This window comes from Asparagus officinalis, chromosome 7 (assembly GCF_001876935.1).
Source record: "Asparagus officinalis chromosome 7, Aspof.V1, whole genome shotgun sequence".
Taxonomy (NCBI): Eukaryota; Viridiplantae; Streptophyta; class Magnoliopsida; order Asparagales; family Asparagaceae; genus Asparagus; species Asparagus officinalis.
This window is the reverse complement of record NC_033800.1, coordinates 149,746,929-149,766,356: the sequence shown is the minus strand read 5'-3', so window position 1 is coordinate 149,766,356 and position 19,428 is coordinate 149,746,929. Positions and strand designations below refer to the sequence as shown.

At 35.5% G+C, this 19,428-nt stretch overlaps 1 protein-coding gene across 1 annotated transcript; it reads right to left on the bottom strand.

Annotated features, from left to right (window-relative positions):
• LOC109847984 (probable disease resistance protein At1g61310) lies at window positions 249-18,202 on the bottom strand. Its single transcript, XM_020417219.1, has 5 exons — window positions 18,134-18,202; window positions 16,881-17,076; window positions 2,141-3,837; window positions 625-2,108; window positions 249-508 (listed from the first exon to the last, which is right to left on the bottom strand). The coding sequence occupies exons 1-5, from the start codon at window positions 18,200-18,202 to the stop codon at window positions 493-495; spliced, it is 3,462 nt and encodes a 1,153-aa protein (XP_020272808.1). The 3' UTR covers window positions 249-492.

The following is a 19,428-nucleotide window of genomic DNA, read 5'->3' as shown; positions in this document are numbered from 1 at the left end:
TTAGATTTGGAGGCTTATTTAAAAAAAGGTTAACACTGAGTGATCATTATAAAAAAAACATTCAATTACAATAACAACATGATAATTAATTAATTAATACATTTTTTTAAGTAATCTTATTATAAGATTTTATTTATTAACACATAGCTTTACTATTTAATAAAAAAAATTAAAACTTAAAACGTGTACGAGTTCGTACTAGTAAATAAAAAAATATGTGACTATATGTAGTTATTATTCTTCCTTTGCATAAATTAACATCCTTTACAAACTTATCTTTATAAATTACTATTGTTAACTCAATTTTTTTGATATCTATTTAAACAAATAATAACTTAGACTTATTATCACTAGAAAATTAGGGATATTACAATCACGTCGCATGATATAATTCAAGGCAATGTACATAATATCTCTCAGCAAGCAACATTTCTGCACCTGTTGATGCATTCTCTAGCTTGCGAACCATACTCTTTAGCTTCTTGCAATCAATTAAGGCCCAGTTTTGCTGTTATTCAAGACGAGATTATATCAGCAACCGTGTAAACGTTAAACAACTTAACTTAATTACCAAATAAAATAAAAGTAAAAAAGACTCAAAACATGATATACCACTAAACTTACCAGCTGATTTCAAAGCGCGAAAGAATACTTGCATCCTCCCATTCCATCGCTTTGAACCATTCAACATCATCGTCGTCTCCCATGTGTATCTTCTTCAGCTTAGGTGCACTCTTGCTTCCGATGGGAAACATCTTCATGTTTGGACAAAGCTCCAACCTCACAAACTCAACCAAAGGCCAATCGAAACAGCGACCTGCTATTTCCCCTCGATAAAATCTCCCCAACGTTGGAAGATCTACAAGCACAACCTCCTTCAATCGAGGAAACAAGCTTTTGTTCACCACAACACCATCTTCACCTTCAATTATCACCTCCATCGCATAATTTTTCTTCACCGTAAGTCTCTCTAGGTTTTTTAACTCTATAGCCAAGCTCGACAACAACAGATACTCCAAGCTTGCGCAACTTCCAACCTCAAGCTCTTTCAAGTTTACAAAGGCCCCTGTAATTTGTGGGAGCAAGAATTGAAGTTTGTTACTGCCAGATACTTGCAGACTACTTAGTTTCCGAAGGCTCCCATTTGGTACATTTCCACTGAAGAGTCTTATGAGATTTTGCAAGGAAGTTAATTGCAGTCTTTCAAGCTTTGGCAATATAGGAATCCCTTGTGTGAACCCCTCAGAGTTGAATATCTCGATCACTTCAGTGCACGAGTTCACAGAGACGACTTGTAGAACGTAATGACATCTTTGCAGCAAATTATAAGGCATTATGCACACCACGTTCTTGCATCGAATTATCTCCAAGACTCTCATTTTCTTGAACGATAAAGATCGAATCTCGCTTTGACATATTGTTTTCAAACTCTCTAAGTTTGCGAGGTTTAGGTGCTCCAAGTTCTCGAAGGCATTTGGAGAAAATTCTGGTTTTGAGGTGTCAAGCAGGTTTTCTATGGTACCACAGTTCACAAGCCGAAGTTTCTTCACATTGACAAAATCACCTCGATCGCAGTTGCAGCTGTCTAAGATCAAATCTTCTGCTTCCGTCAACAGTATCTTTGTCCAATTCCCTGCTCGATCCACATTTTTAAGAAACAGATTCTTCTGATGGATAGTTGCAAGTGAATACCAATCATATTCACAATAAATCATGAATTTCTTCAAGTTCTTCCAGCCATCAAGGGCTTCGACATCTTGAGAGAAGTACCTGACATCACTTATGTACATCTGTATGTAGGCCAATCTTTCCAAGTAACCGATATGGAGAAAGAGAGATTCTCTTATATTGTAACCTATCATGAACAATTCTTCTAACCGAGATAGCCCCTTTACTAAGGCAAGAGAAGTTGAATATGAAATATCCAAGAGTTTCAAATCAGCCAAAGTTCCTATTTCTTCTGGCAAATTGTCAACTTGACATTTCTGCAGACCAAGTATCTTGAGCTTCCTTAGTTCCCCAATCAAAGATAAATCAGTCAATCTCCTACAGCGGTCAAGACGAAGTGATCCTAGATTGGTCAAAAGAGCGAGAGAAGAAGGCAACAACTCAATATTCGTGTCACTTAATCCAGGACAGCAAGAGATGCCATACCCTGAAAAAAACTACTCGAAATGCTTTTCAAAGAAGGATTAGAATTCAATAGAAGGGTGAGTAATTTAGGGCAATTTGGTTGATCTGGAAGTTCCAAAAGATCATTGTTCATCAAAGAAATCCTCTTGCACATCTCCAAAGTTTTGCTCTCAGGCCAGTATCTCATACCTAAGCCAGCCTTAACAAAGAAACAATCATCCCCTTTAGATGCAATGTAAACAGCAACATCTCGAACCACATCATGCATTTTCACTGATCTCTCTCTTTCGGTTTTCAGCAACAAGCAACTCGCTATCAGATCATGCACAAGCAAATGTATTTTTCCTCTTGCTTCGTCCAAGCTATATACATCCTTCAAGAAACCTTCACCAGCAACGTATCTTGTTAGCTCATCTTCGGTTATTTCATAATCTTCGCGAAATAGGCAACAAAACAAGAACAAGAGTTTCATCTCTTCGTTCTTAATGTAGTTGTAACTCAATTCAAGAGACTTGAACAACTGTTCTTCCACATTCAACAACTCATCAGGAATCGATCTTTTTAACTGCATCAAGCCACTCTCCCACACACTTTTCTCACTACATCCTCTCAATGCTCGTCCAACGACAACAATTGCTAGTGGCAAGCCTCCACACTCATCGGCGACTTTTCTTGCAACATTTTCAATATCAGGCGATCTACAGATATCACCTACTTTGCTTTTGAAAAGAGTCCAAGAATCTTCTCTTGTCAAAACATCCACTAAAATCGAAGCATGACTTTCCATTAGTTGGCAAGCTTGAAGTGTTCTTGTAGTAAACAAAATTTTGCATCCTCTGTGCTCATCTCCGATTGGGATTCCTATAACTCTCAATTCTAGCCTTGACCAAATATCATCCATCATGATGACAATCTTGGTTTCCTTCTTCAACCTATCAGCAAGTTTTCTAGCAGCAGATTCACCCTCTCCAAAGAGTCTCATCCCGAGCTCTTCAGCAATCTCACGGCGGATTTGATCTATGTTAGGGTTTTGCGACACCACGACTTTAATAACCGTGCCAAATTCTTTGCTTATTGAGAATTGCCTCCCAAGTTCTTCCATTAACGTTGTTTTACCAACGCCACCCATACCGTAAATTCCAATTAACTGTTGATTTTCATCCCTCATTGCCTTTAGGACGTTGTTCATAGCTTCGATGGTCGAGCTGAAAGCCATGAAATCACCTGCAGGCATTGATTCAATGCTAGGTGGAGGAGGAAGTTGAGACACTGTTGCGAAATTCCCTTTCTCTTGGAGCTTTTCAGCATCAAGTTTTCTCTTTGTAGCTTCTTTCCCAAGCTTGTAACGTGAAATTAAATTAGGATAGAATCTTCTGAAGCTTCTTTTGTTCTCTCTAATCTCTGCTAACATTGTATTTACTGCTTGTTCGAGTTCGCTAACTTTTCTTAGCCATGAAGTCACTACGTCATCTACCACTTCTCCATTTTTCTCAGCTGCTTTGGTTCTTCGTTGTATGTCATTTTTTACGCTTCTCAAATCTTCGAAAGTTTGTTGGAGATTATTAACCTTCTCTTTGTAGTGAACTAGATAGCCAAAACTGGACTTCAAATGAATAAAAAGGTAATTAACTATATCTTTACCAAGTTCAGATGTTACATTGGTTCCACATTGAGACAAGCATGATAATGCCATGATGCCTGAAACTAATGAGATCAGATAGATTTAGTTACATAACAGTAAATAAATAGATATTAATGTACTACAAGTTCCACATTAGTCTTGTACTACCACTAACAAATGTGTGGGGTCTTTTTTTAAAATTTGTCAAAACTATGAGCCATTTTGAACTCTACTTTTTTTGTTTGTAGGAGTACAAAAGTAATATAAGTTTCGTACTACCATTATCACCACTCATACATCTAATAATTAAACAAAAGAATGGCTTTATTGTTCTCAGGGCATAAACTAGCTTTGTTATACCCTATGTAAAGACCTAATTCACCCCTCTGCTAACAAAAAGTAAGGACAACAATCGTCATTTAAGAAGCAAGACATGATTAAATTAATATTATGCAAATCTTGTGAGATCTTGCTCTCGTTCTCATGAGATATTAAGAAGGGTCTGTTGGGGAATTTTAGTCTCCCCGTGTACCACGATTTGTGCAACTTGGAAGCCAACCCACAATCAATAAGATATAAAACAACCATAATCAAGAAGAAAAAACGCCGAGATTTATGTGGTTCGGTCGACCAACTTCGACCTACGTCCACGGGCAACAATACGAGAAATCCACTATGTATCAGGGAGAAATACAAGAGGAACCATTCAACTCTCGTCTCTCAATCTCTCAACCTCACATACATAATCAAGTCTCATACTCTCCAAAACCCACTCCTTACTATCTTTTGAACGGACAAAGACTGCGAAACCCTCTCCCAATGATGTAATCTTTTGCACGGATAAAGACTATGAAACCCTCGCCTCTCACACAATATTCTTGAATCAGGTTACACGCTCTGTTAACCCTAGATTACAAGAATATTGGCTCTCTCTCTTCACCTTGATTTTTCCTCCAACAATAGAAGAATATATATAGGAAAACCAAAACTCTATCTCTAGCCTAACTTCCTAATTAGAATAGGATTCAAACTCCTAATCATGATGAGACTCAATCTCCTAATCATGATAGATCTCTAACTCTATCTAATTCTCATGAAATTATACAAAGAATCAAAGACACAATCCTAACAGGGTCTCTCTCTTATCCCTTAGGAGTCATTTGGTATGAGGTCAAAGCAACTAGGATTAAAATTTAGCATAGTAATTAGGACCCTAGAATAATTAGTGGGGGAAATATTCATGTGTTCGGTATAAACATGTCATAAGGAAGGAACACCACCACTCTCAAGTCAAGGTATATAAAGTACAAAAAGCCCCCTCAAATTATTAAGCTTATAAACAATCTCCTCAAAAATCTAGCAATTATCTAAAGCCTCATGTACAACTCAAAATTTGAAAAAAATGCCCCTGAAATTTTAAATTTGTAGAAAATTCTAAAATTACAAAAAAACACTAAAAATTTTCAAACCTATAAAAAAGCACATTGAAAATATAGGATTACAAACATTCCCCTAAAAGCTTTAGAATTAGCAGAAAACACCCTAGAAGTTACACAATTATAAACTTTTCGGGTGTTTTTTTGCGATTTTCTAAACTTTGAAGGTGTTTTTTACAAATTTTAAATTTATAAAATTTTTAGTTAACTATTTGTATCTATGAAATTTTAAGGCTATCTTTTATATATATTTTATTTTGAGGGCATTTATTGTAATTTTTTAAACTTCTAGGGCATTTTTTGCAATGTTAAAATTTTCAGGGTGTTATTTGTATAAATATATTTGTTAGGATATTTTTTATGGATTTGAATTTTCAAAGGTGTTTATTATAAATTTTGAAGCTTGAGGGCATTTTTTGTAATTTTCAAAACTTCCAGGATGTTTTTTGCAAGTTCTAAAAATTTTAGGGGTCTGTCAATATTTTCTATTAACTGTTCATAGGATTGGAATTCTTAGGGTATTTTTATAAAATTTGAGGGTTTTTTACAATTTAAAAGAATTTTAGGGTGTTTTCTGCAAATTTAAAATTTTTAAGAGGCTGCTTGGAGCTCCTAGATTTCTATATACTATTTGTGTGTTCTAAATTTTTTTTTTGTAAATTTCAAAAATTTAGGGTGTTTTTCACTATTTTTAGAAAATTTAGGGTGTCTTCTACAAATTTTAAGTTTGGCTAGGGGCTATTTACATATTTTGAAATTCTTATTTTTTTAAGGTTTGAAAATTTTAGAATTTTTTGTAATTTTTACTGTTTTATGTTATTGAGGATGTTTTTATAATTTTCTTTTGGGGGAGGGGTGTTTATAATTTTTCGATTTACTAGGAATCCTATCGATCTTTAGATTTCAGGAGGCTTGTTATATGTTGTAGAACTCTTTAGAATGTTTCTGTAATTCCACATGTTTAAATGACCAAATAGGGTGGGCGTAGGCCGGTTTAAATTGCGGGTCAAACCGACTCAGCCCGCCGTGAGTTAAGACCCAACCCAGCCAACTGTGAGCTAGACCCAACCCGCCTCGTGATACGCCAGGGCCGTGGATCGGGCTAAGATCTGCTCTAAACCTGTGAACAAAGAAGTAGGTTCGACCCACGCCTGACCTAGCCTATGTTCGACCAGGCAAGGTCCGGCCTGGTCCGGCTCATTTAAGGTGATAGCTATACTTTGATTTATTTGAATAGCAACTCAATTAAAAAAACTCTGCCAGTGCTGTTTGTCAGCACTACCTGTCCTAAGCTAGGATAAAGGAGGGTTATATTAGGTAGCCGACAGTCAGCGAAAAATATAGTCAGATCCACATGCAAAATGAATTATATTTTATATTGATTGGGGCATCCCCACCGCGACGCGTTGCATCGATCCCACCCTGATGCAATGATAAGCAAGCAAGGGCGGTTTGCTAGGGTGTTCCCCGGAAGCGACGCATTACATCGATGTCACCCGGGTGTAATGACAAGTAAGGGTGTTCTAAGAATCTACAATTATCTAGTAGGGTATCTAATAGTATTAGACATAGACTAGAACAGTCTAAGAGGGAAAATGGTAGGAGATTTTTACAAGAAAATAGAATTAGATTAGCTACTTGGAATATAGGTACACTTACCGGAAAGGCATTGGAATCAGTTGATGTCATCATTAGAAGAAAGATAAATATAATTTGTTTACAAGAAACTAAATGGATAGGTGAAAATCTAGAGAAATTAAAAAGATCAGATATAAACTTTGATACACGGGAAAAGTGAAGAATAGGAATGGAGTGAAAGTTCTTGTAGGTAATATAATAAAAGAAAGCGTTGTAGATGTAAGAAGAGTTGGAGATAGAATAATACTAATAAAAGTTGTCTTAGGTGTAGAGGTTATTAATTGTAGATGTAAGAAGAGTTGGAGATAGAATAATACTAATAAAAGTTGTCTTAGGTGTAGAGGTTATTAATATTATTAGTACTTAATAAAAGTTGTCTTAGGTGTAGAGGTTATTAATATTATTAGTACTTACGCACCACAAATAGGCTTGCTCGAGAGTACTAAGAGAAAATTTTGGGACAAATTAGATGATTTAGTACAAAAAATCTCATTTGGAGAGAAATTACTTATAGGAGGGGATCTTAATGGGCATGTTGGTAAGGATAATAACAGATATGAGAAGATACATGGAGGTTTTGGGTATGGAGATAAGAACGATATGGGTAAATCAATTCTAGATTTTGCAATATCGAATGATTGGATAATAGCAAATACACTTTTTAGAAAAAAGGATGAACATTTAATAATCTTTAAAAATAGTTTTAATAATAGTCCAATAGACTTTTTCGTACTAGGATGGCGGATAGGTTAATATGCAAAGATTGTAAAGTTATACCAGGAGAGAGTTTAAGTACACAATATAGCTTGATAGTCTAAGACATATCTATTACAAAGTGGAGCAGAAAAATAAACGTGAACAAAAGACTAAGAACTAAATGATCGAACTTAAAAGGAGAGAATTTAATACATTTTAAGGATAAGATAATGAAAGAAGATATATGAAACATAGATAATAAGACTAATATTATATGGAATAGCATGTCTTCTTGTATTAAGAAAGTCGCTAAAGATATACTAGGAGAATCTAATGGTTATAAATTAGACGGTAAGAAGAGTTGGTGGTGGAATAAGAGTGTGCAAAAGGTTATTAGAGAGAAGAAAACTTTATATAAAGAGTGGCAAAAGTGTAGGAGTAGGAAAAACTTAGAAAAATATAAACTAGTAAGGAAGGAAGCAAAAATAGCAGTTAGCGAAAATAAATACAAAGCTTATGAAAATTTTTATAAGAAGTTAGAATCTAAGGAGGGAGAGAAAGATATATATAAACTTGCTAAGATTAGAGAAAGGAAGAGTAGATATTTCGGTAATATTAGGTGTATTAAAAGTGAGGATCAAAGAGTTCTAGTGACCGACGGGAAAATAAAAGTGAGGTGGAGGGGTTACTTTTATCAATTATTTAATGATAATAAAAAAATTGAGCAAAGTAGAGATTTTTGACCATATAGTGAATGATAGGAACTATAGATATTGTTGTAAAATTAGGATTTACGAGATTAAAGATGCTCTAAAGAAGAAAGAGGGAGACAAGCTCTTGAGTCTAAAGGTTTTAGAATTAGTAGAATAAGAACAGAATATATGGAATGTATTTTTAGTAAAAGTAGGAAAAAAAGAGCCTATGGTACATATTAATGGCCAAGAAATACCTAAAACTAAATATTTTCGCTATTTAGGATCTATCATTAGGCATGATGGTGAGATAGAGGATGATGTTGTGTATTGAATCAAATCGGGATGGTTGAAATGGAGGAGTGCTTCGGAAGTCTTATGTGATCGTAGAATACCAATGAAACTAAAGGAAAAATTCTATAGGACAGTTATAAGACCAACTATAATTAATGGGTCAGAATGTTGGGCAATTAAAAAACAATATGTTCAAAAAATGAGTGTTCCAGAAGTGAGAATGTTGTGATGGTCTTGTGGGTATACATTAAAATTTAGGATAAGAAATGAATGCATGTAGTAAATTAGAGGTTGCGCCTATTGAGGATAAAATTAGAGATAAATATAATAGATGAAGATGGTTTGATCATGTACAAATGAGACCTCTTGGTGCACCGATTAGAAAAAATAATAATATTAACGTTAATAGGGCTATGAGATCTAGAGGTCGACCTAGAAAGACTTGGTCAGAAACAATTAAGAAGGATATTATTAAGACTAACGTAACAGAGTAAATGACCCGCAACAGAATAGAATAGAAAAATAGAATTCATGTAGTTAACCCCAAACATTTGGGATAAATGTTTGGTTGTTGTTGTTGGAGCAACTCAATTAAAAAATTATAACCTCCATATGTTTGAATTGTAATTTTAGTAGTAATGTATTTTCTAAGTTTTATTCAGTATTTTAATGAATATGTGTAATCATTTTGATATACTGAAAATGTTCAAATTTTAGTGAATCTTTGGTCCTTAAGATAATTCCATCACCTATTATAAATTTATATGGTTTAGACTTTTTAAAAAGATAAGATATAGGGTTTTTTTTCTCTTTAAACTATACATACTAATCTAGCAAAAAACATGAAAAAAAATCGAAAAGAAAAAAAATATGCGGGCTGACCCGCGACCCCAACCGTCATAGGTCGGGTTGGGTCTAACCCCAAACCCAGGGACAGAGTCCTTGGCATGACCCGTTGACACCCATCCGAGCCCCGGTCTGAAGCGAACCACACCAAAAGTGTGAGGGTCGGTTCAAGGGTCAAGCCCGGCTCGACTCACGCCCACCTCTATGACAAAGTCTCACCTTTTCACTCATTTTCTCCTACCCATAACTTCATTAAGGGTCTATCTTCATAAAGTATTGAACTTTGTTCTTGGTAAAGTTTAAGAAGGATAACAAATATGGATAAAAATAGGAAAATCTTTAAAGGGTAAACTTTAAATGTACTAGACAAGCCTTTAGCACAATAAGAGAGAGCCCTAAAATCAAAACCCCAAAGTCCTCTCTTGAGAGTCCATGGGAGTTTATTGCAAAATGCTGGAAGTTCTTTTTTCTCTGTCAACAATTTTGGTAAACAGATCACCAGCGTTATAAAATTTTGATGAAAAGAAAGCCTATAATAGACGCACATGAAATGCAATCTTTGCCACGTTCTATTTTAGAGCACGATAAAGATAGAACATATACAATGCGAAATTTTAGCCAAAACTATGAAAAGGAATGATGTAGTACCTATAATCTGGAATTTGCCTTCAACTTGCAATGTCTAATTTCAAATATTAGGTAACTTCAACTTCATAAACAACTACTAATTATAATGAATTTTTTTGGCCTACACCCTTTCTCATCAATCCTTTATAAATCTCTTATTTCAAGCATAGCTGCTGTAGAGAAATCCCATCGTCCTAAATTGACTATTCTTATCCCATTAAGCAAATTATTTAAAGCTTCAGAGTAGAATACTCATCTGCAAACTTGATGATGCTATGCGAAAAGAAAAGGATTGTGTTTTATGAATAGTATATACGTGCAATTAATCCTAAAATAAAACAAAGTGGATATGGCTTGTGAATGTGCTATTTACTGATTAGGGAATCAGGGATCCAATCAACCTCATAAACTTACATAAAAGCATTTAAAATAGAACAAGAAGAAAACTAAACAATATCGATCCTCAAAAGACCAACCAATTACAGCAAGTTGGGTTGTTAAATATAAGCTTACAGATTTCTTCCAATTCATCTAATTCAGGATTAAAAACAAGATATATCACTTCAGAGGAAAGATTTCAGCATACCTCAGAGATGGAGATGACTTCTTTTGTGGAGGAATTAATTTCCTAAATATAAAGACCTAGACAAGACTTGAACACAGAGAGAAGTAGGGATGCGACTTGAACACCAAGAAAAGTAGGGAGACTTGAATGAAGCAACATGGAATCAACAGTTGAATGTTTACAATAATTAGTTAACATTCGTGTGTTAGTAACAGAAGCAACAAGCAACAAGCAAAATTGACCCGGTGTGAAATGCTGCAGTGCACGTGTGAAAAAATGTCACGAAGTAACATCTTAAGTAGTTGGTTTAACAATACGTTATACACGAAATCACTTTGACCAAAATAGTAGTAGACTAAAGCAAAATATAACAACTTACGTGAATACCAAATTGCTAACATACAAAGTAGGATTAAAGATTAATTCTTTCGTGCGCGTTGGATCTAAGGAGATATACAAAGTGGGTGGATCAACAAGTGAATGGTGGTAAAACTTTCAGTTTATAGGTACAAACCCTTTTTGAAAAGGGAGAGGACTTAAAAAATAAATTGGGGGTTTGGTTGTTTTGTTAGGAAACATTCATCTACAGTTCGCAATGTCACAACTTCAGTATGAAAAAACACAAAGATAATGCCTAAAATATTTGGTTAAACCATACACCACACCAAGACATTTGTATGAAAAAAATTATCTACAATTCACGACACAAAGACATTTGTATGGAAAAAAATGAATAGTTTAAGTACTTGGTTTAAAGTTACATTATATATCTAACCGCTTAGAGCAATCTTTGGTGAGTTACAGCGAAATTTAGTAACCTACACTATATAGGAAATTGCTAGAATACAAACTAGGATTAAGAATAATTTGGTGGGATATTTTGAGTACGAGTGATGTTTTGGATGTAGGTGAGGTTAAAGATTAGATGAGGGTATAAACCTAAAACTTTGGCTAATAGGCAAAAAGCCTTTTTCAGAAATGGGGGAACTTAAAAAACAAGTGAGAGTAAAACTTTGGATGGAGTATTTTGCATCTTAAAGTGATTTTGGAGGAAAGTAAGTTCCAAAATAAATGAAGCTAGAACTTTGGGTTTATGGCCAGAAAAATCCATCTACAATTCTTGTCACGGTCCTAATTTTCGGACCTCAAAAGAAGATTGGAGCTGGACTAAACTTGTTAAAATCTTCTCCAAAAATATACATTTGTCAAATAATCATCAAATGATTTCATCATATGAGTTAATCCAACAACAATTATTCTCCATAATCTCAAAATTCAACATTACTCCGACTAAGATTTTATATATTTAATTCCTCAAATTGAAATAAATTTAACCTAAAGAAAAATATCTCATTATTACAAAAACTTTTTGTTGGTATGATTCAAATATTGATACACAAATTCAAACCGAATTGAACTCAGCACCGATAATCTTTGCCTTGGTCTTGTTTTGATGGAGAGCTACGTGCAGTAGGATTTAATCTCCTAACTGTTGGATAAGAACATAGTTCTTATTAGTTGGGTCATTTGGTGATAAGGTAGCTAAGCATATTTCAAATAGGAGTTAGTTGCTCTCATTAGTTTGAAGATAAGGTCAAGGAGATAGGAATTGTTAAGCATATTTCAAATAGGAGTTAGTTGCTCTCATTAGTTTGAAGATAAGGTCAAGGAGATAGGAATTGTTATTTGATGAAAGTCCCAAATACCGAAGATAAGGTCAAGGAGATAGGAATTGTTATTTGATGAAAGTCCCAAATACCAACCGAGACTAGGCAGAATAAGAATAGACCAAAGTTCTTTCCCGAGAGAGGATGCAGCACCAAGAAAAAGAACAGGGAGTTCTTTGTTATGTCTGTAGTTAAATAAATCTTTCTATTTGTTGCTCTAATTAATTAGAGATTGTGAAAGAGATTGATTGACGCTACTGGGGTGTTATTTGGGATTGAGTGATTGAGAGATCCACTGTGTTCCTCACAATTTAGTAAAGTTATACTCCTTTGCTTGTGGACGTAGGCTACAAGCTAAACCACGTATGTCTTTATGTTCATGTGTTCTTGATATTTTTCATGCTATCATGTGATTCATATTAGCTTATCCTGGGGATTTCTCATAACAAATTGGTATCAGAGCCCTCAGCTATCGATCGGACGAGAAGATGATGACAACCGCTATGACGTAGGATATCAAGAAGTTTAACAACAATATCTCAGTTTTTGGCGAGTTAGGATGATCACCGTGTTAATACAGAGTGGAGTGAATAAGGCTTTGTTCGGGAAGTTGAAGAAACCGGCTACTACGACGAAGGAAGATTGGAACAAGTTGGATGATAGATCTCTCAAAGTGATCTAGTTATGTTTGACAAACAAAATTTTGTAAGAAGTTCTCACGGAGAAGACTGCCACTGATTTGTAGTCTAAGTTGGAGGATTTTTATTTGACGAAGTCGCTCACTGATCGCCTCCTCTTGAAGTAGTGTTTGTACACACTTCGGATGCACCCATCAAATCTCATATTGGTGAATTTAATTCTAGGATTACAGATTTGAGTAAGATTGATGTTAAAATCAATGATGAAGATCAAGCCTTATTATTATTGTGCTCTTTGTCGCCTTCCTACAAGTACTTTAAGGATAATATGATTTACGGTCGAGATTCTATTAGCATCAAGGACATCAAGGAGAACTTGTTGAATAAAGAGAAGATTGACAAAGAGTTAACCATAATAGAAAGTGATGATAAAGCTGATGGCTTGTTTGTTCCAGATATAAGTTGAAATACAGGAATCTAATCTGCAGATATTGCAAGAAAAAAGGACACATCAAGACCGATTATTACAGATTGAAGAACAAGAATAAATAAGAAGAGTATGAAGAAAAATCAAAGGAGGACTCCGCTGAAGTTGATATTATTGAAGATGTGATTTTATTGGCTACAGATGATATAAAAAGAATCATGGATGATTAGATTTTAAATTCGGTTTGTTTCTATCATATGTGTTCTAATCAGGACTGGTTCACCACTTATAAAGTCATTGATGGTGGAGTTGTTCTTATGGGGAACAATACCTCATGCAGGACTGTTCGAAAAGGTAAAATTCAGGTTAAGATGCATAATGTATTAGGACTTTGACTGATGTTAGGCATTTTCCAGGTTTAAGGAAGAATCACGTCTCTTCAAGCACTCTTGATAGACTTGGGTGTAATTTTTTAGGTGAAGGTGGAGTTCTTAGTGTTACAAAAGGCTCTCTTGTAGTTATGAAAGAAAAGAAGATCGGCGGCTTGTATGTTTTGCAGGGTTCTATCGTTACTAGTTCGCCTGCAGGTGCATCGTTGATATTAGGACCTGATACTACCAGATTATAGCATATGAGACTTAGTCATATAAGTGGGCGCGGACTGACCGAGTTGAGCAAGAAGAGTCTTTTACGATGACAGAGTTTAGAAAAATTAGGATTCTACAAGCATTGTAACTTTGGGAAGCAGAAAAGAGTTAGCTTCGGTACGACAGTGCATCAAACTAAAAGTAATAAGATTATATCCATTCAAATCTTTGGGAACCTTCTCAAGTTACATCGAAGGATGGTAGTTCGAGATATTTGTTGACCTTCATTGATGACTACTCGAGGAAGGTTTGGACCTATTTTTTGAGACATAAATATGAGGTGTATTTGACTTTTAAGCAGTGGAAGTCTTTGATTGAGAAGCAGACTGGAAGGCTGATTAAAAGGCTTAGAACTGATAATAGCCTTGAGTTTTGTGAATGAGAATTTAATAAGTTCTGCAAAAAGAAGGGAATCGTTAGACATAGTACAGTCCCTCACACGTCGTAACAGAATGGAGTAGGAGAACATATGACCAAAACCCTATTGGAGAAAGCTCATTGTATGTTGTTCAATGCAGGTTTAGGTAAGGAATAGGCAGAAGTGGTGAATACGACTTGTTACTTAGTGAATCGGTCATCGTCTACTGCTATTGCTTGTAAACTCTAGAGGAGGTTTGGTCCGGTAAACCTGCGGATTATTCTAATCTCAAAATATTTGGTTGCCCTACATATGTGCATATTAGTCAAGGGAAACTTGAGCCGCGAGAGAAGAAGTGCATATTCCTATGTTATGCATTGGGTGTTAAAGGTTTTAGGTTGTGATCCTGATCCGAATTCTCCTAAGATTATTATTAGTCGTAATGTTACTTTTGATGAGTTTGCTATATTCCACCAAAAAAAAGTCAATCGGTTTCAATTGATGATAAGGCGCGCACTACAAGATATAATGTGGAGTTAAAAATTCGTGATTCAGCTCTTCAACAGGATAAAACTACAAGAGTTTAGCAGCCAGATCCCGTTCAAGTAGATGAATCACCTCAGTAGCTGCAGGAAGAGTGGGAATACACCATTGCTAGAGACCGATCTAGACATGATATTCACCCACCGCGAAGATATGAAGATACGATAGCTTACGCATTGTCGGTTGATAATTTTATGCCCTTTAACTATTCACGAACAACTTCAGGTGATGACTTTGATAAGAGTTATGGTCGTGCAGACAATTCAGATGATTTGTTGAGGAGGTATCTTTCAGTTGGCAAGTTCAAGCGGCGCTTGGACTTGATCCATATGTGCCGCACTTAGATGCCCTGCGGGGCTATTGGAGGTGGGATAAGTTAACTTATTTTGGAGTGAGGAATTTCCTACGTATTTGAGTCAAGGTGGAGATTTAGGTTGTGATCCTGATCCGAATTCTCCTAAGATTATTATTAGTCGTAATGTTACTTTTGATGAGTTTGCTATATTCCACCAAAAAAAAGTCAATCGGTTTCAATTGATGATAAGGCGCGCACTACAAGATATAATGTGGAGTTAAAAATTCGTGATTCAGCTCTTCAACAGGATAAAACTACAAGAGTTTAGCAGCCAGATCCCGTTCAAGTAGATGAATCACCTCAGTAGCTGCAGGAAGAGTGGGAATACACCATTGCTAGAGACCGATCTAGACGTGATATTCACCCACCGCGAAGATATGAAGATACGATAGCTTACGCATTGTCGGTTGATAATTTTATGCCCTTTAACTATTCACGAACAACTTCAGGTGATGACTTTGATAAGAGTTATGGTCGTGCAGACAATTCAGATGATTTGTTGAGGAGGTATCTTTCAGTTGGCAAGTTCAAGCGGCGCTTGGACTTGATCCATATGTGCCGCACTTAGATGCCCTGCGGGGCTATTGGAGGTGGGATAAGTTAACTTATTTTGGAGTGAGGAATTTCCTACGTATTTGAGTCAAGGTGGAGATTTGTTAGTATCACTCAAATACTGATACACAAATTCAAACCGAATCGAACTCAATACCAATAATCTTTGGCTTGGTATTGTTTTGACGGAGAGCTACGTGCAGTAGGATTTAATCTCCTAACTGTTGTATAAGAACATAGTTCTTATAAGTTGGGTCATTTGGTGATAAGGTAGCTTAGCATATTTCAAATAGGAGTTAGTTGCTCTCATTAGTTTGAAGATAAGGTCAAGGAGATAGGAATTGTTATTTGATGAAAGTCCCAAATACGAACCGAGACTAGGCAGTATAAGAATAGACAAAAGTTCTTTCCCGAGAGAGGATGCAGCACCAAGAAAAAGAACAGGGAGTTCTTTGTTACGGCTGTAGTTAAATAAAGCTTTCTATTTGTTGCTCTAATTAATTAGAGATTGTGAGAGAGATTGATTGACATTATTAGGGTGTTATTTGGGATTAGTGATTGAGAGATCCACTTTGTATTCCTCACAATTTAGTAAAGCTATTCTCCTCCTTCGCCCGTAGACGTAGGCTACAAGCCGAATCACGTATGTCTTTATGTTTGTGTATTCTTGATATTTTCCGTGCTTTCATGTGATTGATATTAGTTTATCCTGGGGATTTCTCATAACACTTTCATGTGATTGTTCTTTAGCATTATATTTACATAGGCTAGTGTTTTCATTTCTTTAGGATTATATTTACTATAAACACCCTCAACTAATTCTCAATACAGATAAAACAATGGCACTCAACTGAATCACAGGAACAAGTCTGCATGACCAAATAATTGCTGCCATTTTCTGCCTCTCAACTCAAAAAGAGTGCTCAAATGAACTTTAAAAAAGACCAAAATGCTATTCAAGAGAGAGAGAGAGAGAGAGAGAGAGAGAGAGAGAGAGAGAAACCCAATTTGAGACACAAGCACCAAATCAAGATGGAATTTTGAACACAACCCACTCGAGAGAATGCCATAGCGAAGAAATCGGAGAGAACCCATATGATTTTTGAACGAATTACAACAAAAAACCAGCGGTTTAGAGCCCTAACCTTTGAGATCGGCGACTGTGTCGTCGGGAGAAAAGGCAACGGCGAGATGGGTATCGAAGTTGGTGTCGACGAAGATGGAGCGAAAGGAGTCCCCTTCCGCCATTGGATGTGGGGTTAGAGTTCGATACTGGTTTTTTTTAACTTCGATTTCTGCTGCTGATTCAATTTTGGATTTAGGGGCTGTTTGGTTAATTTGCTAGATATAGGGGAATACATTTTCATGTGTAAAAATACAAGTTTTGAGTTTTCCAAACTTTTCTAAGAAATAAATTGTTTCGCTTTGGTTCGGAAAAAAATGATGGGAAACCAATGTATTTATTTTTCTTGTGTTTGGTTCGCTGGAAAAAAAGGGAAAACTTTTGTTTATATGGCAAAAAGCCGATGTGGCTGCAGTTTTCGTCGATTTCACGAGGTTGAGAAAGGAATTGGGGGAGAAAAAAAATCTGATGTGGCGACGATTTTCACCGAGTTTCCCTTCTTCAACCTTAGCGAACCAAAGATGGAAAAAAACCGACGGAAAGCTTATATCCTACGTGGCCACGAAAAATCTGATGTGGAGGCGGTGTAAAACTTTTCCACCGAGTTAAAAAACGAACCAAACAGCCCCTTATAACAAAACCCACGGGACCCGTAGTCCCGTGGGTTTTGTAGTTTAGGTTTAGTGATTAATTAGTAGAGCCCTAAACATACAGGACTAGTAGTCCGGTATGTGTTCGAACACCCAATTTAGCAAAATCGACATCTTTTTGGCCTGTTGGCCAAAAAGAGGTCGGTTTTGCTAAATAATTAGTAAAACGGTCGATTTTACTAATTATTTAGCAAAATAGGTTTTTTTCAAAAAAATCCCATAAAAATATGAATGAGAAAAAATATTATAAAACTAAAAGTATTATGTAATTGATAGAATACTATGTAAAGATTATTACTCTGTGGAAGTGGAAGTCCATAAGGTCTACTCATCGCATCCTTCAAGACTCTTGCATCATTAGCAGAGCCCTCTCACCCAACTAAGATATAAATAAATTTGAGATCAAATGTGCAATATGCCAAGACGTTCTGAGAGAGAAAACCATGTCTATTTTGATAGGGCATCTGATCTATGTTATACACCACACACAGAATATGAGTCACATCTATTGCACCGATACAATCCTGAATAATAAATGTGTCAGACCATCTCATTTGATGTGTGTGTGGGTGCGCATGCGTGTGTGCGTATGCGTGTGTGTAAAATCTTGAGGAATAAGAATTACCTTGAAATAAGGCCAAAAGCGAGATTCTGATTTAACCTTATCAGGTGAATCAGTAGGAGGTGATGCCATCAAGCATGATGCTAAAGATACTAGGGTATATAATACTTAATTGAAACATACACTGATAGTCCATTTTGAACGATCAAATCTATCAGTTGCATCAGAGTATCGTTGATTCTGACTAACCGTGAGAAGAAAAAAAGCAATCATCTCATCAACACTAATGTGGTATGTGTCTTGTGTATATGGCACTGCTCTCTCAAGATATTGTATAACTTCATGAAGCAATCTGGGTACATGCGGTAAATCCTACGAAAATCTTTTTGATGATTATCCATCTTGGACTGTAAGTATGTGAGACCAAGATTTGTAATACCACGTCGAGGACATCGGAAACTAAACGTATTTGCTATGAACTTCTGTGATAGAAGTCCTGATATCTTTGTGATCAAATATGCAGCCTCAACAGCTAATCCGATTATGCAAATCAAAAGATTATCATCGAAGTCCTCATGATGAAAATATAAAATGGGCAAATTTTGATCTTCCTCCATCCTATTAATTAATATAACCAATGAGATAAAATCAATTTACATGAAACTTATGTGCATAGGAAATAAATAAAGCACTCTATTATTTGCACACAAGGGGACTGATAATATTATAAATGTGTATAATTCATTTTATCAAAAAAGATCACTGTAAATGAACATGTATTAGGGAACTTATAATTTACTAATATATGACAATCACAGAGCATGTACAAAAAGTAAGTATCAGCCAAAAAGTAAAAAACTTAATCCATAAGTTAGTAGTAACCATTTTGGCATTCCTACAGTAGAGTGCATCATATAGCATGGGCATAGTATTCCAAATAAACAGCTTGCTATATATTAGATAAGTATAAAAAAATATTTGAAGTCTATAATTAAAATAATTATCACAATCGAAAATTCATCATATAACGTCATGCATGAATATATAATGTATAAATAGTAAGAGACACTTAATTAGGTTAGGTTAAACATATATTAACAAACTAATTACATGCATCAAATGCTCATATAAACCCTAATTTCATATAAACCCTAATCATAGAAGGTCGTGTATGATGTCCTAATTAAAAAAGGAATCACTTTTTTGATCACAGTATCGGCTTTTTAAGTTTTAATAAAGAGAGAGAGAGAGAGATCGGAAATACCTATGAACCGAGGAGAAGCGATGTTCTACAAAAGATTGCAGTTCCACTTTTTTCCCAATTGATTCTTTATCAATCTGTAGGATAATTTGAGAGA

Bases quoted from the DNA above. Each gene is read 5' to 3' on its own strand.
- LOC109847984 (XM_020417219.1), bottom strand. From the start codon at position 18,202: ATGGCATCACCTCCTACTGATTCACCTGATAAGGTTAAATCAGAATCT. The intron at 3,838-16,880 runs GTTAGGGCTCTA...TGATCTCATTAG, and splicing joins CACAGTCGCCGATCTCAAAG to TTTCAGGCATCATGGCATTA. The intron at 2,109-2,140 runs GCTGTCCTGGAT...ACGAATATTGAG, and splicing joins TTCAGGGTATGGCATCTCTT to TTGTTGCCTTCTTCTCTCGC.